The sequence below is a fragment of the Rhineura floridana genome, chromosome 2 (genome assembly GCF_030035675.1).
Source record: "Rhineura floridana isolate rRhiFlo1 chromosome 2, rRhiFlo1.hap2, whole genome shotgun sequence".
Lineage (NCBI taxonomy): Eukaryota > Metazoa > Chordata > Lepidosauria > Squamata > Rhineuridae > Rhineura > Rhineura floridana.
In genome coordinates this window covers 108,886,047-108,911,743 of record NC_084481.1, presented here as the reverse complement: position 1 = coordinate 108,911,743, position 25,697 = coordinate 108,886,047, and the positions used below count along the sequence as shown (strand labels likewise).

General features: G+C 40.3%; 1 protein-coding gene across 1 annotated transcript in view; it reads right to left on the bottom strand.

Annotated features, from left to right (window-relative positions):
* LOC133377977 (mucin-5B-like) overlaps positions 1 to 25,697 on the bottom strand; it is an 85,522-nt gene that overhangs the window by 47,275 nt on the left and 12,550 nt on the right. Inside the window, 15 exon segments of the mRNA XM_061612765.1 lie at positions 627 to 738; positions 1,514 to 1,672; positions 4,459 to 4,610; positions 5,938 to 6,038; positions 8,092 to 8,144; positions 8,391 to 8,643; positions 11,042 to 11,168; positions 12,033 to 12,127; positions 14,571 to 14,735; positions 18,716 to 18,853; positions 18,965 to 19,034; positions 19,130 to 19,231; positions 21,751 to 21,889; positions 23,578 to 23,695; positions 24,421 to 24,546. Of these exon segments, the coding sequence (XP_061468749.1) occupies positions 627 to 738; positions 1,514 to 1,672; positions 4,459 to 4,610; positions 5,938 to 6,038; positions 8,092 to 8,144; positions 8,391 to 8,643; positions 11,042 to 11,168; positions 12,033 to 12,127; positions 14,571 to 14,735; positions 18,716 to 18,853; positions 18,965 to 19,034; positions 19,130 to 19,231; positions 21,751 to 21,889; positions 23,578 to 23,695; positions 24,421 to 24,546 (1,910 nt within the window).

Below are 25,697 nucleotides of genomic sequence, written 5' to 3'. Positions count from 1 at the left end.
TCCCAAAAAGCTGAATAAATTGATCCCAACAGTGTAAGGTGAATAAGGAAAGGATCCTGCTTCCAGTCCAGGAACCAACCAAAGAATTCCTACTCAGCCCCTTCAGCAGGCAACTGGCCAAGCCCACATTGCATGTAGGGAGAGAATGAGGTAGGGAGAGTGCAATAAAATCTGAAGAGACAGATTTGGAGGAGGAGCTGGCTCCTATTCCCCTTCCATTGGCCACTCAGTCCCCATGTGACCCCTTTGCTCCAAAGGGGTGGGTGAGGGCAAATCCGCCCCTACTGCAAGAATGAGAACACCACTCTAAGCACATGCTTAATGATGCTATCACTGAAGGGCCAAGGCCCTTCTTGCAATATACCAGACCCTTTTCCAGATGTCCAGCAAGAACAAACAGGTATTTGAAGCAAGTAATATAAAAACCCATTAGGAGTTGGGTTCCCTCAAATTCACCCAATAATCCAGTTAATTTTAATAGGAACCCTTCCTTCCTTCCTTCGTATTAATATGAATATCCTTCTAAAATCTGAATGGGGTATGTGGAGAGAACAGCAAACAAAGACAAGTTGTCCATTCAGTTTTGCAGTTCTTCACTTCACTTGTAAGGCTGATTCTGAACTTACCTCCAAGATGATGCTAATTTTCAAGGAACAAACACTCAAGGATTTACCACATGCTGTGTTCTGTGTCACAATTCAAAAAGTACCAGGATCAGGATTATTGGGGCAAAAGTCCCTGGGAAAGGAAACAAAAAGTACACTGAATGTTACATTCTCCATATCCAAGTCAGTATGTCATATATTCCTCAGAAGGAAGAGCATGCCAGCTAAGGTAGCTTCTGTGATTGAATCAGTTTTTCTCCTATGGGAAGGAGGATTTGCTGTTCCACTTCAGGCAGCACAATATCTTGAAGAAGCCCCAGGAACTACAGTGAGAGAGGTTATTTTTGAATACACATTTTTTTTAAAAATCAAAGAAACAACTCCTGGCACATAGGAAACTGAGCATTAAAGAGAAAGCTAGTCAAGAAATTCTCTTCCTCTTGTGATTTATATATGGCGGGAGCTTTTGCCCAGGAGGGCACTCACTTAGAAACCCTCCATCTGCATTCTGAAACGTATAGTCCTATATAGATTCTTCAGAGTTATTTAGTTGAATGTGTTACTTGGTTGTAAGAAATACTTGCAAACCTCATTGTTTTCATCTGTGGGAGTTGGAGCCTGGAGGTTCCTGGTGCATGAAAAGGATCATTCCTCAAGCCATAGTCTGATGGCCAATTTCTTGTATGGTGGACCCATGCTACTTTTGCAATAGTCCAGAATCCTTCATAGCCATAGAGTACAAGAAGAAAGAAAAGGGCAGATTCTGCCTCTTAGTCCGTATGAAATTCCTGACAATGAATGTAATGAGAATACCTCCCAGGTAAGTGGGCACAGCAGTGAATATGGGTAAATCATGGAAACCACAGAGCTGTAATTTGCTCCCATGCAAAACAACTCATACTTGAGACAGATATTAGAGATTAGATACCTGGGCTAGGATGTAATCACAGTGTCCCATGAAATCAAATTTTGCTCCATCAAAGTTGAAGTAGTGTCCATTTCCATGCACCGTGCATGTTCCTTGGCAGGGGTTCTTTGTACAGTTCCATTGCCTCTTATTGCATATGCTAGGAAATTAAACACAGAGGATCACAATTCTCCCCTCAAACAAAACGCTGCATGCGGGCAGAGAATGGTATTCAGTGATCGTTCTACTCACAGTTAGATCCACTGAAGTTAATAGACATGACTAACTTATGTTCATTCATTTCAATGGGCCTACTCTGAGTAAAACTTAGTTGAATATAACTCAGAGTAATTAAAAGTGTAAAGATAATTCCTCTGGATGGGTCAGCTATCTTCCTGCTTATTACAATGCATAGCCTCCCATCCAATGAGGGGAGCTACAGCAAAGCCCTTGCCTCATGGGTAATAAGGAACTGCCTATGAAGCAACAAAAAGAAATAAAAAACTCACCAGTGTCAGACATTAACACGTTTAAGCATCAGGGGGGAAAGCCTTGCTATTTCAGGGGTTGAGAGGGAGAGTTACATATCTAAACATTAACTTTACAAATGTGAGGGACATGCAGTCAAAACAATAATTGCCATGGATTGTGCATCTAATATCATTTATTGTTGTATTGTCACATATGATTAAACCACATGGAAAGTACTCTCATAAAGTCTTTTTACTATGCATTCATAGAGAGGAAAAGTCACTTTATGGTAACTATTTTGTCCACAGTGCTGTTCACCATCTACATGAAGCCATTGGGAACGATCATTAGGACTTTGGGGGCAAGGTGTCATCAGTTTGCTGATTATGCCCACCTCTATTTCTCCACTACATCTGAGTCAGGAGAGGCTGTGAAAGGACTAGACTGGTGCCTGGATGCAGTGGACGACTGAATAAAGGTCAATAAGCTGAGCCTGAACCCTGGGAAGACAGAGGCTTTGTGGATGAGTGGTTCTTGGATCCAGGAGATAGGCCAGTTGCTTGCCCTGGATCCAGCTGCACTCCCTCTGAAGGAGCAGGCACATAGTTTGGGGGTACTCCTTGAACCATCGTCACTTGAGGCACAGATGGCCTCTGTGGTTAGGAGTGTCTTTTATCAGCTTCTGCTGGTATGTCACTTATGACTGTTCTTGGATAGAGATAACTTGACCATTGTAGTTAATGTGTTGGTAACCTCAAGACTGGATTATTGCAACATGCTCTGCATGGGGCTGCCCTTCTGTCTGGTCTGGATGCTTTAGCTTTTACAGAATGCTGTAGTTATGGTGATGGGAACAGGCTACCACCAACACCAATGTTAAAGACCTGCACTGGCTTCCCATACACCACCGGGCCAGATTCAAGCTTCTTGCACTAGTGTACAAAGCCCTGAATAATTAAATAACTTAGGCCCCGAATACCTCAAGGACCGCCTTACCCCATATGTCCCAAGTGGATCACTGAGATGATCTGGAGAAGCACTATTACTAGACCCTCCGTGGACCAGAAGCACATCTTATGACAATGAAATGTCATGCTTTCAGTGTTGTGGGTCCAACTCTGTGAAATTCCCTCCTGCTAGAAGTCAGACAGGCACCATCCCTGCTGAGTTTCAGGCATCTATTTAAAACCTTTTTATTTCAGGAAGTCTATGAACAATTAATGCTTTCCTGATTCATGTGTGTGTGTTTAAAAATGACATTCTTTCTTTTAAATTTCTGAGATTTTAATTATTTTGTAGTTTAATTTATGTTTTTCATTTTGTACATTGTATATTTTTATTATTGTAAATCACTTTGAGTCCTACATGGTAAAAAGTGGGATATAATTTTTCAAATTAATAAATAAAATTCTACCTCATCCAAAATGGTATGAAATTCTTTGGAAAGCTGCACTGGATGCTCTTTGCATAGAAACTTCACAGCTGGATGTAAAAGAATAGTTGTAAGAGGTCTGGTGCTGTTTAATACCCAAGATCCTCTGCTCCACTAAGAAAAACCTTGATAGTCTAGTTTACCTTATCTATAGACTTTTGCCTTGTGAGGTCCTCCAATGCAAGGTGCCTCCGGAAACCTTTGGACAACAGCAATCATAGAAGGTATTTCACAACCAACCTTTTTCTTACCTGCTGCTTACATGCTGGCACTTCTTTCAGCAGCTCCCTGTTTCACCACATAGTTCAAGTATTCTCATATCCCTTCTTTTCCCTTCTCTCACAGCCATTATTTTAAAAAATAAATCACATTATTTCCCTCCCATTTTCCTGTTGCACAGGGGAACAGAGACATCACACACCCATTTTTTATTTCTGTAGAGGATTTGCTGGCAATATACATAAGAACATAAGAAGAGCCCTACTGGAAGAGGCCAAAGGCCCATTTAGTCTACCACTCTATTCCCACAGTAGCCAACCAGATGCCCATGGGAAGCCCAACCCATACCTCATCCTTCCTTCACCCCCAGGATAAAGCCATAATTCTTCTATTCCACTTGTCCTGCCAGGTCAAGAAGATTCTGTTGCACCATGAGAATGGGATTGTGTATGATCTTCTGAGAGCTATATGGTTGGTTAGGCTTTAATGTAATAAAAGTATCTGACTATCTCCAAATATATTGTCTTAATTTATGGCCTGAGTATCAAACTGGGTATTTATATCTATGGGATTAAAACTATTCAGGTGATACAGAACATTTATAAATAAAATCCTCCATAACTAGTCTACAGCAACACAATTTTCTATCTATGGTCTAGAGTCTGAAACTCCCTAAGTGTTCCAAAGACCCCCTTTTGAGGATTTGGGGGTAAGGTGGGGCTATTTGGGTTCTAAGTCAATGCATCTTGGTTCATGTGCTGTAAGACCTGTATTTATTTTGCTGTTATTTGCAAATGGCTTAAGAATGGTGAATAATACTGTACCATGTATTACAGTTGACTGTGATGTGTGTGCCAGGACTATAGAAATTTCCTCCATGCATGCAGGGGCATCGCTCTTCCTCAATACAATTACCATGACCATCGGACACCAGTCCATCAGGACACATGCATCCAGAGACACATTCTGTAGCATACTGGGTTGGGTGCATGGAAACAAAATGGACATTGATATAGAAGGGAACATAAATATATAAAGGAAAGAAAAAGAAACTAAAGGCAGCATTTCATAAAACACTATTGTCATGATATTGAAAATACTGCCAACACACAATTGTCCAGAAAACATCCCTTTTAAAATGAGTGTCCTGAATTATTCAGAAAAAATGCACCCTCTGAGATTGCAGACTTCCTGCTACTGCAATGAGCACCACAAAGCGAGAAAAGTTTCCCTTTTTTGAAGCAGAGGCAGAACTGAAGTTCTCATTTGTTTATGAGATGCTCACAAGCCTTTCTGGAGAATGTTGGAGGAGGATATAAGGGAAAGGGAGTTGCTTGCCTTGGTTAGCTATTCACTAGCATACACAACAACATTAGATGGATCAGTTCACAGGAATGTAGGGACCGTGTAGACTGTGTTCAAAGAACCATAATATTGCAAATCAGTAAAATTATCTTGATGAAAAGATTGTGGTGTGTTTACAAAGTAGAGTTGACAGGCTGCCACCCAGAGATTGTGTTTTATCTTTCCATCCAATGAAGTGGTAGACAGTACAACTATGGCTTCTCCTGCCCATTCCTTTCCTGGTTGCTTTGCCAGCTCCCTTGCCCACCTGCAGCGCCCCTGGAGTTCTGCCCACCATAGCAAGTGAAAGATCAGTGACAAAATGGGAGAAGCTGAAATCCCTCTGCCTTCCCTTTCATCAGTAGATTTAACAGTAACACCTCTCTTAGAAAGGGTATGGATCTTCTCTGTTTCATGCTTATCCATAGTAAATAAGGATAAGTGTTTGGTGAAAACCATCTATTTCCAACATTAAGATGCTCTCATCTGCTTGGCAAACAATATCCTGCATGTAACGTATCAGTGGCAATTGACAAAATTGTAGCAAAGGAGAATAGTTACCTCTAGCAGTACCATACAGCAGACATGCAGGGCCTCCTTTTCATGGAATTATGTGCGACTAAAAGTAGGTGGTCAAGTGGATAAACCATCATGTTGCTCGTATATACACACCATGTTTGGCCCCTTCTAAAGATTTTTAACTTGTTTATATTCAACTGAAATATGTTTTAGAGATCACATCAGGTTAACTTCTGAATCAGCCAGGCAAAAATCAAACAGCCAAATAACTAGGCATCCCCTTGAACAATAATAGGCACCAAACATGGTTATATTTGTTCTTCTCATGGATGCCGCACAGGTGGTTTGTGAATAGTGCAAATACACTTCCCATTAGCATTCATGAGGCTCACTTGAGCACACAGAATGGCTACCATACATATGTCACTGCAAATCCTTACACATTGCATGTCTTGGGTTTTACAGCTTTTCTGACATTCTGATCCAGTCGCACTTGGGCCAGCAGTGCTGCAGTCAAAGTAGTACATAGGCAAAGGACAATCTGGAATAGGAACACAATTACCAAAACAAGAAAGCAAGGCAGTATAAAACTATGCATAGCACTAAGCAGTTTCCAGAAAGTTGAGAGAGCGGATGCCAGTTTTCTTGCATCAAGTCTGTTTAAGCCCTCAGTAGTACTGTTTTCGATCACAGTGGCCTGGTTCTCAATGTGTCTTGAGAACCAGGCCACTGTGATCGAAAACAGTATCTTAGCAAGACTACATACGGTGCAAAGAGGAGCTGGCATGCACCTGGCTTCTCTGTGGTCCTTTTTGCTGCTGTGCCATGATGAGCTAAGCCAAGGTATGGCTTAGTGGGTCATCCAAATTGAGATTTGTGGTTAAGCTCTCATCTTACTAACCACAAGCTGTAACCAAGGGTTGTCCTTGGTAACAGCTTGCGGATAGCGAGGAGAGAGCTTAACAATAAGTCCCAGTTCATATGACACTCTAAGCTAAATTATGTCCTCCAGGAGCCTGAACCCTCAAATGGCCTAGCTAAGCCAAGGTTTGGCAAACCAGGACAATGATGGTGCTCTCTTTCTTTCCTACACCTCATGAGTGAGGGAATGGATAGGGTCAATTTTTGAATCTGAATGTGGAATGATGTTCAGAACATGCATCAGTGCATGCATGGATGGAAGGGTTCCTGGGTATCCTTACCAGGTAATTGTGGTAGAGACTGGACAGGCCTGGCCATCAGGAAGTGCAAATGCTACCATGTCTTATCTGTGTTCCTTGGATGGCAGACACAAGTGAAGGTGCAATGTGCTGGCATATAAGGAAGGCCCATTTTGATTTTTGGTCATCAGTAATGGTACTACTACTGATATTCACCACTACCACTGTGAATGCTCAATTTCATATATCTGTCTTGATGGCCAAGGGAGAGACTGAGCCATGTGAAAAGTGCCCAATACACAAGTTAAATCAGGATCTTGCTTTGTTTGGCCAGTTAGCATGCATGGAAGCCACGCAGAGCAATTCTGAAGAGGAAACACTGGTGACAATAGTGGTGGACTTTGCCTTCTTATTTCCCGTCCGCCCCCTACCCCCATACAGCTAATACCAGGCAGGGCTTTTTCCCTGCTCTGTTCTCTTATCTCCCAAAGCTGATCTAGGAACAGCTACTTGAAAGCACTCAGCTACTGCTGTGCAGTGACCCCTGCTAAGCTGTACTTTCCTTAAGGAGAATCTGTAGCTTTAACAACTTCCTGGCAGGTAAAAAGCCAACAGGGGCAGCTTCTCCCATCACGGCATTTCTATGCACCTTTTGAAATTTTGCCTAACCTGACAGGAAAAAGGGTGTCAACCCACCCCCACCCCTGCTGCCTGGGACACATCTAGGATCTGCTAAAAAGGGAAGATGAGAATTTAACAACAATGATAGGGTAGGCCACAGGAAAAGCTCCTCTTCTAGGCAAGCCACACCCTGCTGGGACGCATGCTGCCCTGGGCTCCTACTGGAAGGAAGAGCTGGATATAAATCCAAGAAATAATACATAAATAAATTTTGATAAAGGGAAGGACCATAGCTCAGTGGCGGAGAATCTGCTTTGAATGCAGAAGGCCCCAGGCTCTGTCCCCGGCATCTCCAGGTAAGGTTGGGAGAGAACCCTGTCTGAAATCCTGGAGAACCTCTGCCAGTCAGTGTAGTCAATATTGAGCAAGATGAACTAATGGTCTGAATCAGTCTGAGGCAGCTTCCAGCATTCGCAGCTGAACCAGCAAGCCTGAGCTGCATTTTCCTCCATTTTGTTGGGCAGACGTTCCCCTCAACGTGTTTCATCCTGGGAAACTTGCCTTAACCAAACTCAAGCCCTTTTGCAAAGCTACTCAAAGATGGATATAGGGGCAGATTTAAAAGGTACATGGATAAACTGTAGAGGAGCAAATGCAGAGGTGGCTGGAGCTGGATTTCATCCCCTAGGTTTGAAATTCCCAAGAGCTTCAAAGTGGAGCAAATCCTAACTTATGCATGTAGAACCTGACAATAATTCCAAGTAAATATTAAATTCCAACATCATGGTTAAAAAAGTTAAAAAGACATCTCACCTTTCCTAGTTTCTGTGTTTCCGAAGCAATCTAACTGTCCTCGAATGCATTTGCTAAAGACATACAAACACAAGAAGGAAGTGTCACACCAATTTGTAAAGAGGAAAAAAATACCCACGCCAGATACAGTTACGCAAATACACCCATACCAAGATAAATAGTCTCGGCAATCCACATCTTGGGCTTGGAAGCAAATGCTTAAAAAAAAATAATACATTAACGAACAGGCTGCGGCTGTTAAGAATTGAAATAACTTTTTACAAATGCATGTGTTTTGACTATCGTTTAAATCAGTTTACCACATGACCTCGTCTTTTTGGAATGAACTTCCAGGTTGTATCAGCAGCCCCTTGTAGTAACACGGACAGTCATCTGGAGAGACACATTCTTCCTCATTCATTAGGTAGGTTCCCTCAGGGCAGCTGCAGCCTTCCACAGGGGCAATCTGAACATTGCACAACACATCAGCCTCCCTCAGTGACCGGCAAGAGCTGTTACAGAATTTCGCTTCATAGTAGTATACCATAGTTTTAGGGCACTCTGTGGAGACATCTTTGCAAAAGAAGTAAAACAAGCGATGGAGTGAGCAAAATGAGCATGCTTATCATTGGTCCCTGATAGGGATGAAAGGATCTATCATAAACCTAATGTAAACCCACACTTTCTTAGCAAAGAAAGGGTTTGGAGCTTTGAAGCTCTAAAATCCTAATGTATATTGTAGGGTCAATTCCTGCATTATATTTTACGCAACAGGAGCACCTTTGGCTGATGCCAGTTGGAACATATGTGAAAAACTGACTGTTCATTTGCTGATCAGCTTCTACCTTTTACAAACAGCATACAAAGTTCCTGCTGGCATCTACCTGTGAGATGACTTCTCAAACCTGATGTTCAATGGGGTGAGATTGCCCCTAAAGGACCAGGTCCGCAGCCTTGGGGTTGTTCTTGATTCCAAGCTGTCCATGGAGGCTCAGATTTCGGCAGTGAGCCGGGCAGCTTGGTATCAATTACACCTCATTTGTAGGCTGCAACCCTACCTCCCTGTTCATCAGCTCCCACTGGTAGTACATGCCCTGGTCACCTCTCGTTTAGACTATTGTAATACGCTCTACGTGGAGTTACCCTTGAAAACGGTCCGGAAATTACAACTTATACAAAATGCTGCGGCTCGACTACTCACAAATTGTTGCCGCCGGGAACATATCACCCCAGTGTTGTTCAATCTACACTGGCTTCCAGTTATTTTCCGGGCTCAATTCAAGGTGTTGGTATTAACCTTTAAATCCCTACACGGTTTCGGCCCAGTTTACCTGATGGAGCGCCTCCAGCGCCACCAATTATGCCGCCCGACAAGATCAGCCACTCAGGGCCTTCTCTCAGTCCCACCAACTAAAACAGCTAGGTTGGTGGGGACTAGAGAGAGGGCATTTTCAGTGGTGGCCCCCACTCTCTGGAACTCCCTCCCGTATGATCTTCGGCATGCCCCTTCCCTGAATGTATTCCGCAAAGCCTTGAAGACCTGGCTCTTCAGACAGGCCTTTGGGACTTCCGGGGAGGGTTAATTTTTTAGGACTAATCGCCTTTACTCTGAACTGTTATTGTTCTTTATTCATAGTTTTACTGTTATATGTATTTTATGTGTATTTTATTATGATGCATTTATTGCAACTAAATTGTACGTCGCCTAGAGTGGCCATCGGCCAGATAGGCGACATATAAATTAAATTATTATTATTATTATTTATATAATCACAAGCATCTTTTTTTTAAAAAAAGGTAAGTCTTTTGATGGGATCAATTGATTTCAACAGTGTTGTTATTACTCGCGCATATATATTTCCAAAATCCCTACTGTGGAGACAAACTTTATTTGGGGAAAAGATCACAATTCAGGGGCTTTGGGTGAGGGGGGACAACTAGCATTATATGGAGAATTTCTCCCACTCTTACAATAGAACTTGTGGACATCCAATGAAGCTGAATGTTGGATGGTTCAGGACAGACAAAAGAAAATTCTTCTCATACAGCACATTGTTAAACTATGGAATTTGCTCCCATAAGAGGCAGTGATGGCTACCAACTTGGATGGATTTAAAAGAGAATTAGACAAATTCATGGAGGATAAGGCTATTAGTGGCTACCAGGCATGATGGCTATGCTCTGCCTCCATAGCCAGAGGTGGTCTGCTTCTGAATACTAGTTGTTGGAAACCACAGGAGGGGAAAGTGTTCTTGTGCTCAGGTCCTGCTTGTGGGCTTCCCATGGGCATCTAGTTGGCCACTGTAAGAACAGGATGCTGGCCTAGATGAGTCACTGGCTTGATCCAGCAGGCTCTTCTTTTGTTTTCAATCATAAACTCCTCATTTCACTTTAATAGATTCATTTCTCATTGGTACATATCCACTGATGCTATCTAATACTTCTTTGCTATTCCATCTTCACTAATGGCAACAAAACAATGTCTATTGAAAATGGCAGAAAAAAGTAGTATAAGTGGATATGCACAAATGATAAATGACAGCTGTAATACCAAAACTTAGCTGTCTCTCAACTAGCCCCCTTAGAGGGTCTCCAGAATAAGCATTTTATGGTTTGATGTCAAGGGCTTCTTTTACACAGCATGTTGCTGTCTAAACAATTATTTATAAAGAATTTCTCTTTACATTTTCTTCTCATTATTTTTTCTGAACATATATTGATTTCCACCAATGCTGGAGGACAGGACAACTGATCCCCAAAGCTCCCCTCCTGCCAGCATCACACAACCACTCTGCACATGGTTGCCATTTTAAAAAGATCAGTCCAGACAGTATCAGGTATATAGCAAAGAGATGACCAGACTTGTTCATTATTATTTTAAGTGAATGTTATTTCAAATCATAAAAACACTAAAAAGTTCCCTTGTGTTGACGTGTGACACGAGTATACGAGAATAACATCCTATACCTACCGCAGATGTCATTTCTCCATCCTTTCAGGTGTATACCTCTTGCTGTACAATCTCTGGCATAGGTAGAAAAGACGCTGCACAGAGCCTCTTTACTCTTCTCAGCATTGTAACTGTCATAAATACAGTTCTAAGTGGTAAGCACAGAAGCAGATACAAGAATCTTTAGCCTCAGTGCTAAAGGAAGCATCACTTTCACCAATAAATATACATAGAATGACAGCTGGTTCCTATGTGCAAAGGAGCGGCATGGATAATTTGTGTTTCTTCCTCTACCACTTACACATAAACTACCACTTACACATAAACAAACTCTCAGTCTGGAGGAAAGCCTTCTGTAGAAGAATGTCCATAATGTAGCTTTACAAACAGAACATTTTTTCTTTAAGCAGATGAAGAGGATATTTTATTCTACAAGACTGAATATCCCAAATTTAGTTTCCAAACTTTTTTTCTCTTTCTTTTTAAATCTCTCCCCCCCCCCGACATTGTTATTGTTATAAGAAACTGGTTCAGAAATTTAAAAAAAAACGCAGGAAGAAAGAATGAGACCTACTGACTTTGGCTCAGGGCTGCCTTCATCTCCAAGGAATTCATTTTACATTCCTTGAGATACAGGAAAAGCTGCTCACTTTTATCAGACAGGAATTCTCTTCTTTTTCTGTTTCGAAGCCTTGTATGACCACCAGATGGCAGCTGGTCAGTATAGCTACAGGTTATCTACTCGTTAGACATTCATTAAAAAGGTACTGCTTCATACAATTGTATGTAGTCCTCTGCCACAAGATGTGATGATGGCTTATTTCTTGTAATTCACAAAAGGAGATCACCTCCATAGCAAAATAGCTTACAGAGCTTCCATAGCCTATTCAACTTTATGTGGACCAAAATATGAACAAGCTGAAACGAACTGTAAAATACTCTGGCCTATCTGGCCAGAATGTGCTCGATGTTATGCCAGTTATCAGAGGAGTGATTTAAATCAGTGTCTCACCTTGACATAAGGAGCAGGGTCCCTAATGGAATGGCACTCAGCAAATATCCCGTTTGCATCCGACAGAAGGGCACACCACCGCTGCCCAAATTTTTCTAACAGAGAAAATGGAGATGGCCAAAAAATATTTACAAAATGTCAGCTTCTCTCATCTTTTAACTTTTCTTAAGAGGATTCAGAATTTGATGTAATTGTGTGTATGTGTGGAGACAAAGGCCATTCAAATGCCAAACTAATGAGTGAAAATATTGTCTGTATTTAACACTAATGTTGTTCTTTAGATTGTTGTTGTTATGTGCCTTCAAGTCGTCTACGACTTATGGTGACCCTATGAATCAGCAACCTCCAATAGCATCTGTCGTGAACCACCCTGTTCAGATCTTGTAAGTTCAGGTCTGTGGCTTCCTTTATGGAATCAATCCATCTTGTCTGGCTTTCCTCTTTTTCTGCTCCCTTCTGTTTTTCCCAGCATTATTGTCTTTTCTAGTGAATCATGTCTTCTCATTATGTGTCCAAAGTATGTTAACCTCAGTTTCCTCAGTTTAGCTTCTAGTGACAGTTCTGGTTTAATTTGTTTAATTTTGTTAAAAGAGAAGCCAGGATGAGAGATTCATTCATGGAGGAACCGTATGATGAAGAACCAGAAATTTTAGAATGTAAAGCTGCTCTTAAAATACCTGGAAGAAACAAATAATCAGGAACAGATGGGATACCAACAGAGTTGCTACAAGCTACTAAGACTGGATCTGTCCAAATTTTGATAAAAACTTGTCAAAAATATGGGAAACTAAACAATGGCCCACAGACTGGAAGTGTTCAATATACATCCCAATTCCAAGAAAGGGGATCCCAGGGAATGCAGTAATTATCGAACTATTGCCTTAATATCCCATGCAAATAAAGTTAGGCTCAAGATTCTACAACAAAGGCTCTTATGATATATGGAGCGAGAAATGCCAGACACCCAAGCTGGATTTAGAAAGGGAAGACACACCAGAGATCATATAACAAATATATGCTGGATAATGGAATGGACCAAGGAATTTCAGAAGGAAATCATCCTGTGCTTTGTAGATTACAGGAAAGCCTTTGATTGTGTGGATCATGAAAAACTATGGAATGCCTTAAAAGAAATGGGGATGCCAGAGCATCTGATAGTTTGTATGTATGTTTGATCTGTATGTATGTTTGTATGTTTATGCATAATGCATTTTATGTATTTTAATAGTATTTTATGCATTTTAATTTACTGTAATGTTTGTGTTTTTATTGTGTATTTTATTATATATGTGCGCTATTTTATTGTAGCCGCCCTGAGTGCCCTATTATAGGGAAGAAGGGCGGGATAGAAATATTTTAAATAAATAAATTGTTCCGATGCACAACCTATACTCTGGAAAAGCGGCTTCTGTAAGGACAAAATATGGAGAAACTGATTGGTTCCCAATCAGAAAGATTTATATAACTTTAAAGTTGACAACGAAGACATTGAACTTGTCAAGGATTATCAATACCTCAGCACAGTCATTAACCAAAATGGAGACAATAGTCAAGAAATCAGAAGAAAGCTAGGACTGGGGAGGGCACCTAGGAGAGAACTAGAAAAGGTCCTCAAATGCAAAGATGTATCGCTGAACACTAAAGTCAGGATCATTCAGTCCATGGTATTCCTGATCTCTATGTATGGAAGTGAAAGTTGGACAGTGAAAAGAACGGATAAGAGAAAAATCAATTCATTTGAAATGTGGTATTGGAAGAGAGCTTTGCGGATACAATTGACTGTGAAAAAGACAAATATTTGGGTGTTAGAACAAATTAAACCAGAACTATCACTAGAAACTAAAATGATGAAACTGAGGTTATTATACTTTGGACACATCATGAGAAAACATTATTCACTAGAAAAGACAATGATGCTGGGAAAAACAGAAGGGAGTAGAAAAAGAGGAAGGCCAAAGAAGAGATAGATTGATTCCATAAAGGAAGCCAAACTTACAAGATCTGAACAGGGTGGTTCACAACAGATGCTATTGGAGGTCACTGATTCATAGGGTCGCCATAAGTCGTAATCGACTTGAAGGCACATAACAACAAATTATTCTAGAAAAGGAGCTACTCAGGCTCCAATCCTATGTGCAAACTTTTACCTGGATGTAAGACAATACTGAGCTATGTAGGAATAAAATCTAAATAAATGTGCATAGGTCTTGTCTGTACATCACAGCAATGAGCAAATAAAAATTCTGCCCTGTGGTTGTAGTTTTAATTGCAGGAGATTTCCCTTATATCCTGGTTTAACTTGCTGTTTTTACCTTCTATTTTAGTCAATGTTTTATGATTGTGATGTGTTTTCTTACCATCAATTTCATTGTTTATTATTAAAAGGGAGGTTGGTAAACCATTCTTGTAACACTAGTGAACAGAGATCTGACAAACAACCAAGCAGGTAAAGATAGAAGAATGTTTGTCATTCCTCTAATGGTGAAAATAAAGTGCTGCATTTTAGGGAAAATGTTGAATGAGGAGAAAATACAATACCTTTATCTACACTTTTCTGACAGGGATCCTTAAAGCTGTCTCGAACATCAGCACAGTTTGCCATACTCTTCCATGAATTTCCAAATGCTGAAGCAGAGTCTTCTACAATCCCAGTGATGGTCTGAAAATCATCCATCTGCTCATTGTTGAAATTTCCACAAAGGCCTAGAAAGGTGGGGAAGACACGAGACAAAAATCCACAAAAAACCGAAGTCTCTGATACAGCACATTTAACAGAGTAGATTCAGAGCTTAGTTGTAGAGCTGAAAGAGAGCCTTCTTTGGGGGTGAAGAAGAGGCAGACTAACGAGTGAAAACCAGAATAAGGGGCATTATCATCACTAGATTTAGGCTGTCAAAGTCAAATAATGCCTACTCCTGTCTGGGATGTAGATAAAAAATGTATAAATGCACGATATATAATGACTCTTGTGAAGGTTACCCCCCCCCATGATTCTAACTATCATAGAATCATAGAATAGTAGAGTTGGAAGGGGCCTATAAGGCCATTGAGTCCAACCCCCTGCTCAATGCAGGAAGCCAAATCAAAGCATTCCCAACAGATGGCTGTCCAGCTGCCTCTTGAAGGCCTCCAGTGTTGGAGAGCCCATTACCTCTCTGGGTAATTGGTTCCATTGTCATATGGCTCTAACAGTTAGGAAGTTTTTCCTGATGTCCAGTCGAAATCTGGCTTCCTGCAACTTGAGCCCATTATTCCGTGACCTGCACTCTGGGACGATTGAGAAGAAATCCCAGCCCTCCTCTATGTGACAACCTTTCATATACTTGAAGAGTGCTATCATATCTCCCCTCAGTCTTCTCTTCTCCAGGCTAAACATGCCCAGTTCCTTCAGTCTCTCCTCATAGGGCTTTGTCTCCAATCCCCTGATCATCCTTGTTGCACTCCTCTGAACCCGTTCCAGGTTGTCTGCATCCTTCTTGAAGTGTGGAGACCAGGATTCAAGATGAGGCCTAACCAGTGCTGAATAGAGGGGAACTAATACTTCATGCTATTTGGAAACTATACTTCTGTTAATGCAGCCTAAAATAGCATTTGCCTTTTTTGCAGCCACATGACATTGTTGGCTCATATTCAGCTTGTGATCAACAACAATTCCAAGATCCTTCTCACATGTCGTAGTGCTGAGCCAAGTATCCCCCATCTTATAACTGTGCATTTGCTTTCTTTTTCCTAAGTGTAGAACTTTGCATTTATCCCTGTTGAATTTCATTCTGTTGTTTTCAGCCCAATGCTCCAGCCTATCAAGATCCCTTTGAATTTTGTTTCTGTCTTCCACGGTATTAGCTATGCCCCTCCAATTTTATATCATCTGCAAATTTGATAAGCATGCTCTGTACCTCCTCATCCAAGTCATTAATAAAAATGTTGAAGAGCACTGGGCCCAGGACCGAGCCCCGTGGTACCCCACTCGTTACTTCTGCCCAGTTTGAGAAGGAACCATTGATAAGCACTCTTTGAGTACGATTCTGGAGTCAACTGTGGATCCACCTGATAGTTGTTCCATCCAGCCCACATTTAGCTAGCTTGCTAATCAGAAAATCATGGGGCACTTTGTCAAAAGCTTTGCTGAAGTCGAGATATATTATGTCCACAGCATTCCCACAGTCTACAAGGGAGGTTACCCGGTCAAAAAATGAGATAAGATTAGTTTGGTAGGATTTGTACTTCATAAATCCATGTTGGCTCCTAGTAATGACTGCATTGTTTTCAAGGTGCTTACAGACTGACTGCTTTATAATCTACTCCAGAGTTTTTCCAGGGATTGATGTTAGGCTGACTGGTCTGTAGTTCCCCGGTTCCTCCTTTTTGAAGATAGGGACACCATTAGCTCTCCTCCAGTCATCTGGCACTTCACCAGTCCTCTATGATTTTGCAAAGATAATAGACAGTGGTTCTGAGAGTTCTTCCGCCAGTTCCTTCAATACTCTAGGATGCAGTTTATCAGCCCCTGCCGATTTGAACTCGTTCAAAGTGATTAGGTATTCCTTGACCATTTGTCTATCAATCTCCAGCTCCAATCCTGCCCCTTCTACTTCATGTTTCCCGGGAGGGTCATAGACCCTTTTTTGGGAGAAGACTGAGCCAAAGTAGGAATTGAGCGCTTCTGCCTTTTCTTTGTCATCTGTTATCATTTTGCCATCCTCATTGAGTAGCTATAGCACCATTTCTTTTCTGTGTCTTTTACGATGGATGTACCTGAAGAAAGCTTTTTTGTTGCTTTTATCATCCCTTGCTAACCTCAGCTCATTCTCAGCTTTAGCCTTCCTGACACCATCCCTGCAATTCCGTGATACCTGCCTGACTAACTATAGTTAGAATCAGGCCTCAAAGTGCAAGTGAACTGGAATTGATATCAGTGGCATCTAGGGATGGAAAGATTTTTCCATTTTGGTTTTCTCACTTTCTCCTTTTTCCAGTCTTAAATTCAGTTCTCCACATTTCTGCAGTAATTTGCGATTTTTTTTTAAAAAAAATCCTCATGAAAATTTATCAGCATTCTAATGCAAATTCCTCCTAATTAACAGTTTTGCATGCAGTTTTCGGTAATATACACATTTGACAAGCAATTTCCCCTAATATAATGTATTTTATATTATTTTAATTAATATGCTCATTTTAATGCATACTTTCCCCTAACATATGCACTGTTTTGCAAACAAGTTGGAGAACTGCATCTAAGTGTAAATTCTGAAGGGTGGCTGTTTTTCAGTTTTCATACTATTTCAGAAAGTGTAGATGTCATTGATTTGGCTTTAAATGTGAACTGAATAGAATTTCTTCCCCATCCTTACTAATCCTAACCTCACTCCAGTATGAAGCTGGCTCACACAGTCCTGGACCTGCCTTCTACAATATTCCTTGTGCTATTGCCTCTTCCCAGGTTGGAAAAATAACCCAGCCTCTCTCAATTGTGTGTGGGGGGGAGGGGAGCTTGGTTTAATTCCAAGTTAAAACTGGGAGGCCTTTCGGAAATTGCCTGTTTTTGTTTGGTTGAAGAATTGCATCACAAAATTCAGATAAGCGTAAATGCCAAAGGATGGCTGTGTTTCACTTCTCATATTGATTTGGAAAGTGGATTTGATAGATTCGCCTTTAATTGCAAACTGAATCAAATTTATCCTTCTTCCCTTATGGCATCACGAGTCAAACATAGAATAAATCCATCCTGACTGAGTGCACTTAATCATCATAAGACTGTATTTTAAATTATAAGAATACAGTAGCAAACTAACCACAGCACATACATTCTATCTCTGTGTGTGTTTCTCTCTCATGCACACACACACAGGCACACACACAGAGAGTACCAAATTACTGTCAGTTTAGCAAGTTGTGTTGGAGAGCACATCTCTCCCAATCCTACATCTGCTTATCACTTGATGGCAGCAGTAGCAGCATTGCAGATGCCAATTACATTCCGCTCTTCTGGAGTCTCATCCGTGACAATTCTCACACAAAGACAAATACAGGTAGGGGGAAGAACGGTCTTTGCCCAACCTACTTGGCTCACATCAGCAGTATCACAGCGGACAGGGTCCCCTGTTTCATGCCCAGAGAACCTTGGTCTCCCCTGTTCCTTGATAATACTAGGTTTTCCAGACTGCATATACTCTCTAGGGGACAGAAGAACAGGGGATGCTAGACAAAAAGGTGGGAACATATGGTGTGGATTTTTAATAACAATTATTCTAAACAGTCCAAGATGAGACATACATTTTTAAGATCAAGATAGAACCAAATTTCTTTTCAGTAAAAATATTGTTTTAAGTCCCCTTATAGTCCAAGTCCCATCAGCAGCAAATGGCTCCTTTTATGTCTACACAAGTGGTGTGGAACCTGTGGCCTCCCACATGTTGCTGCACTCCAAATCCCGTCAGTCCCAGCCAGCATGGCCAAAGGTTAGGGCTGATGGGAGTTGTAGTTCAACATGCAGAGGGTCACAGGTTCCTCATCCCTGCTCTAGAACTTTGTGATGACTGTTTATTCTTGAAGAATTAGAAACTCTGTGAATATTTCATTAAATCAGAGCATCTTGGTCATTAAATCAGAGCATCACAAGAGAACCTTTTGCAATAAACTAAAAAAAACAAACTAGAGTTAATTGTGAGGGGAAAGTACTATACCAGAAATACGGTTTTGGTAAGTTTCATCTACTGTTATGAAGATTTGCATAATGGGTTTCAGTTGCACTTGAATTTGTACCCGTGAAGAAGTCACAATGTTGACATAGAATGTAGATGGTCTGAAGAGCATGACGCCATCTAATAAAAAACAAGAACATGCCTCCAGCTAAAAATTACATCCAAGTATGAGTATCCACCTTACAGGTACATAGCTTTCATTGTAGATTTGGAGTGAAACTGAATACTGACCTTTAGTTACAGGCAACACTACAATGACATTATTGACATACACATCGCCACGGGAACAGACTCTTATACTCTGTAAAGTAAAGAAAAGAAATTACATGAACATTGACAAAAATCTTATTCTGATAGGTACTGGCAACCCTCCTCAACATAGCTCTAGCAACTTACAAGGGCTCCTAAAGTGATGAAAGCATTCTTTAAACAAGTCATAGTGTCTGAAACACCACATTGATCAATCTCTCCAATGACCACAAAGGAGCCATCTGTGTCCTGAAAATGAAGCAAAAATACATTATTAATGTTGTGGGCATGTAACATGCAATCAGTGCTGTCATAATAGCACAGGAAGGTTTTACATATGTCTACTTGCAAGACAGACAAATTTACTGAAAAAAGCTATCTTTCCTCCTATTTCCTCAGAAGTAGACCCTTCTAATGTTCTCCCTTTTGACAGATTACACACAGGCCTACCTTGCAACATATATATATATATATATGATGTAATATTGAATACTAGAAAGGACCCTTTACATATCCAGGAAAATGTTCTGTGTGTGTTATGTGCCTGCAAGTCGATTATGACTTATGGTGACCCTATAAATCAGCGACATCCAATAGCATTTGTTGTAAACCACCCTGTTCAGTTCTTGTAAGTTCAGGTCTGTGGCTTCCTTTATGGAATCAATCCATCTCTTGTCTGGCCTTCCTCTTTTTCTCCTCCCTTCTGTCTTTCCCAGCATTATTGTCTTTCCTAGTGAATCATGTCTTCTCATGATGTGTCCAAAGTATGATAACCACAGTTTCATCATTTTAGCTTCTAGTGATAGTTCTGGTTTAATTTGTTCTGACACCCAATTATTTGTCTTTTTCATGGTTCATGATATCCACAAAGCTCTCCTCCAACACCACATTTCAAATGAGTTGATTTTTCTCGTATTCACTTTTTTCACTGTCCAACTTTCACTTCCATACATAGAAATCAGGAATAGCATGGTCTGAATGATCCTGCCTTTAGTGTTCAGTGATACATCTTTGCATTTGAGGACCTTTTCTAGTTCTCTCCTCGGTGTCCTCCCCAGTCCTAGTCTTCTTCTGATTTCTTGACTATTGTCTCCATTTTGATTAATGATTATGCCAAGGTATTGATAATCTTTGACAGGTTCAATGTCCTCATTGTCAACTTTAAAGTTACATAAATCTGTTGTCATTACTTGCATCTTCTTGATGTTCAGCTGTAGTCCTGCTTTTGTGCTTTCCTCTAACTTTCATCAGCATTCATTTCTAATCCTCACTGGTTTCTGCTAAGAGTATGGTATCGTCTACATATCTTAAATTATTGATATTTCTCCCTCGAATTTTCACACCTCCTTCATCTTGGTCTAATCTGGCTTTCCGCATGAATAAAATACACCCTTCTCACACCTTTCCGATGGGGAACCAATTGGTTTCTCCATATTCTGCCTTTACAGTAGACGCTTGTCCAGAGTATAGGTTGCGCATCAAAACAAGCAATGCTGTGGCACCCCCATTTCTTTTAAAGCATTCCATAGTTTTTCATGATTCACACAATCACAGGCTTTGCTGTAATCTATAAAGCACAGGGTGATATTTTTCTGAAATTCCTTGGTCCATTCCATTATCCAACATATGTTTGCAATATGATCTCTGGTACCTCTTTCCTTTCTAAATCCAGCTTGGACATCTGGCATTTCTCACTCCATATATGGTAAGAGCCTTTGTTGTATAATCTTGAGCATTACTTTACTTGCATGGGATATTATGGCAATAGTTGGATAATTACTGCATTCCCTGGGATCCCCTTTCTTTGGAATTGGGATGTATATTGAATGCTTCCAGTGTGGGCCATTGTTTAGTTTTCCATATTTGTTGACAAATTTAAGCATGGTTAAACTCCCATTGAATTCAGTGGGTCTTTTTAAAAACACAGTTAAAATATTTAAGCCCCATCTATGTCAATTGCTTAGGCAAGAACTTTTTCTGGCTTGCCTTTATCAGACTTAGAGCAACTCCATACTTTGTGTGACAAACATCTTCGGTGTTTCCCTCAGCAAAAAACAAAGCTGAATGACATATGCATTGTATAGTACATGCTGTGAATACATATGGTAAATTTGTTGGACCACAGCCAACAGACACATTTACACATCTTTAAATCCCCATGCACACATACATGTCATCAACTTTTTTTTGCTGCAGGAAAAAACAATGTAACACCATTATACAAGAAGCAGACGTTTGTTATGTAAAATATAGAGCTGCACTTAAGGCCTTTTCAGATAAGTTTTTACTCCCCCACACAAAAAAATGTGCTTATGTCAGGGATTATGCACAATCTGGGTGTTTTTTTCTCAAATTTGTGATACAGATGCAGAGAAATCACATTTTTCTAGGACTCAAATTCAGAGCTTGGAAAAGTTACTTTTTTGAACTACAACTCCCATCAGCCCCAGCCAGCGCCATGCTGGCTGGGGCTGATGGGAGTTGTAGTTCAAAAAAGTAACTTTTCCAAGCTCTGCCAAATTGATGAAATGAGTCAGTTGTAACAGTGAGTACAGCACAGAATATGACTGTATAGAATGTGAAAGACCCTATTGGATAGTGCCAATTCACTATTAAGAAGGCTTACATTTTTGCACCAGTTCATAAATCTCCTTTAATAAAACACTTAATCTGAAATCTATTGAGCCACCTCACTGCATTATTGTTGATGTCAATTTGCTCTCCTTAAAGGTCTCAAACATATATTTTTTAAAAACCTTATAGGATACCTTAGCTAAAACATAGTGACAGTTGCCATGGAAAATGAATTGTTTCTTATCAAATGTAGTTTTGTGAAATCCTCCTTCTAGATTACAGTTTCCAGAACAAGGCAATGATAAGCAGGACCATTTTCCTCCCATGCAGGTACTGCAAAAGCAAAATAGTAGTTTAACTCACAATAACAACACTGTACGGATAGCTACGGAAAACATATGTGACTACTCTGAAAATTTTCCAGAGTTAGGCAACTTCTCAGTTTGGTACACTTGAAAACACAGCAACTCTTTCCCTTGTTAATGCTGACAGGAACAGCAAAATATGGGCCAGGGGAGTGGGATTACAATTTAGGTAAGATCTTTGCCATGGATTCTCTCCCTTCCCTCCAAAATCAGCTGGAGCTGAACCAAAATTTGTAAGATGACTTTTTTTTTCCTGAGCAAATCTCTGAGATTTTTCATTTTCTCACCCCAGTAGGGGGGAAACGACCCTTTTGCAGAATATTCTTTGACTATTCTCCTTCATTTTGGGGTGGTAGCTGCCATTTCCACTGTCACTGCCATGATGCCCTAGAATGATGTGAAGTCCTGGGCGTTATGGAGGATCTGAAAAGGTTGCAAGGCTGTCAAAACAGGTGCTGCTACTGCTTGCAGCAGCATCAAAATAATTTTAAAAACAATGCTGTCAGTTCAAGCAAAAATAAAAAATCAGTCATCACAGCCAGGATGCAGGATGGGGTAGGCAAGGGAGGAGGCATTGAACTAGCTGCAGCACTGAGGCCCATCTGAAAATGGAGTAAGGCCACTGGTGGTCCCTGGCGTACAGTTTGAGAACTGCTGACTTACAACAACGACAAAAGGAGTTTGTAAATGCTAACTGAACTGTACAATAGAGCACAGAATTACTGCAGATCTGAATCATTGTTAGGCTTCTATGAAGGGTGATATATATAATATGTATAGATATAAATATAGATATAGATATATACACAACACATAAGCAGATGATGTTGATGATATCATTTTATCATTGCTATTTTATTATTTATTTAATAATATTATGGAACAATGTCTTTTTTTCCCTTTTTTTGCAGCAGCAGTTTCTATATTGGAAATGGAGATGTGCCACATCCAAAACCTCTGTTTTCTAGCTTCCATTCACAGCCTAAATACTCCTACACATGATAGCATGTTGCCTGTCAAGGATCTCCTGGCACCATTATATTTATGTGCTGCTGTGAGTGTTTTTAGCAGAAAAGCAGGATAACAACAACAGCAACAACAACAATAAGTAGTAGTAGTAGTATCCAACAAAGTTGTCCCATAGGTGCAAGGTTTTCCATTTGCACAATGAAACTTCCCTTCCCTGTTCTCTCCCTGTGTACCACCTGAGCCCCCCCTCCAAATCTGCTCCAGAGGGTGGGGAACCCTCAGAATATATTTTGGGGGGTATGTGGGAGAAGGAGATGAAATTCCATTGGGCAAGTAGAAGTCCTTGTGCCAATGTAATTACTTTGTTGAACACAACCCAATATTTTCATCTTTGATGGAGAAAAGCAAGAGTATAACAAGAGCAACGCCAGCAACGACTATAACAAAAACAACAGTACTAACTGGGTCCTTAACTAAAAATAACTACATGTAGGATTTTAGATGCAATGGCCTCAGGTTCATTGCATTGATGAGAGAGTGCAGTTACCAACCAGAAGTTTCAAGTGATTGGTTGGTTGGTCAGAGCAGCTCCTCCACCAGCAGAAGACCTAGATCTTAGCATGGAACAAATAATAGCTAGTTCTCTCTCAAGCTGAAACATCATTATTAGCAAGCTTGGAACAGTACCAGTTTTGGCAGGGGATGGAGTAGGTGTCTCCAGCTGTATAGACTTTGCCTTGAAATGTGCATGGGCAGCTGCCAAGGAGGATGCATTTTTTGCTCTTGATATCATCAAGAATAGTTCCTGTGCAAATACATTGCTTAGTTATGCTTAGAAGGGAAACAATGGTATGATATGAAATAAAAAGCATGCATTTTTCTTATTGTAGGAAAGATGTGAAAGTTTTTGCACTCATCGCTTAATCCAAAAAGGAGGGGGAGTATTTTTGTTTGCTTAAACCACTCTGGTATATATTATTTCAGTAATCCTTAAAATGATCCTGTAAGGCAAGTCTACAGTATACTAGTGTCACAACCACTGGGATGCACCTCCAAAATGCAAGCCTTTTCTGTGAAGCAGCTTCTTGTGAGTTTTAAACTATTTCAGTACAAACCCGCTTTGCCTACACAAAGGGCCTGCCTTCATGCTTTCATTCAGCAAAGGTGAACAGGTGAGTTAGGCTTTTCTCAGGCTTTATTTGAGTGAGGGGTTCAGGACATTAGCTCTGGAACCTCTTCTCAGTGCTAGGGGTTAAGGCTAGAAAAAGGAGTCTGTCTTTAAGCATGTGCAGGAAGGCTATCTCCCTGCATCTGTGAACAGAAGACTTCGGATGGGATGATTTAGGGGGCAGGTTTGAACTCTGCCATCACTTAAAAAAAAGTACTGTTCTCAGTCTCTATAACATGGGCATATTAAGGGATCTGCTTCACACAATTGTTGACAGGAGGCATGAGGAAAGTCTCACAAAGTACTCTGCACAATTAAAGGGCCATGCAAATGATGAATAGCGGCTCAGGTAAGGTTCTTACCCTGAGGACAAAAGCAGCCATCTGTACATGGGGCTTTACATATTTTGCTCCTTTCTGGGTTGAAGCAGGTATCAGTACAGGGGTTTCCACATTCTGTATATTCCAGGTTGTTTGGACATTTCTGGACTACAAACCCAAACAAAGTGAAAGTGACAGTGACCAAAATTAATCATATTATGTTTAAAAGGAATTGCATACTTCTAGGTCCAACCATTCTTTCTATACTTATGATGAACTAATATAAGATTACCTTTACTTTAAAGTCTTGGTTTCATGACATTTTTACAAGAACCCTTATTGTAAAATATATACCAAGATTTTTCCATGAGCCATGAATTAACAGTCACAATCCACTGGAGGTTTCACTTTAGTAAGAATTGCTATTTAGATGTTCTGGTATTTTCTGAACATTTTATTTTTTCAAACTCCTCCTGGTTTGAAAAATTCAGTGTGTTCTTGGAAGATATATGGCAAAATGGCCTCCTCTAGTTACACTGCCCACAAATAAGGTGGAGAATTTAAGACACAACTTACAAGGGTCAAAACTGAAGGGGGCAGTTCGCTGAATATTCTTGCGGGTGAGGAGGCATATTTCTCTAACATTGTGCAGATGGGGAATAAAATTTCTCAGAAAATCATTTTCTATGAATTGCGTCTCAGTTAATGCTGAATCAATTCATAATGGTAGATGAAGAAAACAATGGGTTAAGAGTAGGGATGGAAAGATCTGTCAATTTTTGTTCCACTAGTTTCTCATTTTTCCAGTCTTAAATTCAGTTCTTCACATTTCTGCAGCAATCTGCAATTTTTTAAAATGAAAAATTTATGAAAATTCATGAAAATGTTTCAGCATTTTAGTGTAAATTTCTCCTAATAAACACATTTTTGTAGAGAGCTTTGACCACGGTACACATTTTTGCAAGCAATATCTCATAATGCATGTTTGCATGTTATTTTCACATATATTCATTTTATGCACACTTTCTCTAATATATGCATTTTTATAAACATTGTTTGGTTGACAAACTGCATTGCAAAATTCAAATAAGCACAAACTTTGAAGGATGGCTGTGTTCTGATTCTCATATTTTTTCAGAAATTATGGATTTATTAGATTTGGCTTGAATCAAAATTCTCACCCATCCCTAGTTAAGACAGGAGGACTGGAAGGAATAAGGGGCAATTCTGATGGGGAGGTAAGAAGGAAAATTGACACACACACACTGATCCAGGATGCAAAGGGAACATTTCTCTTAGACGTTATCATCAGAAATGTG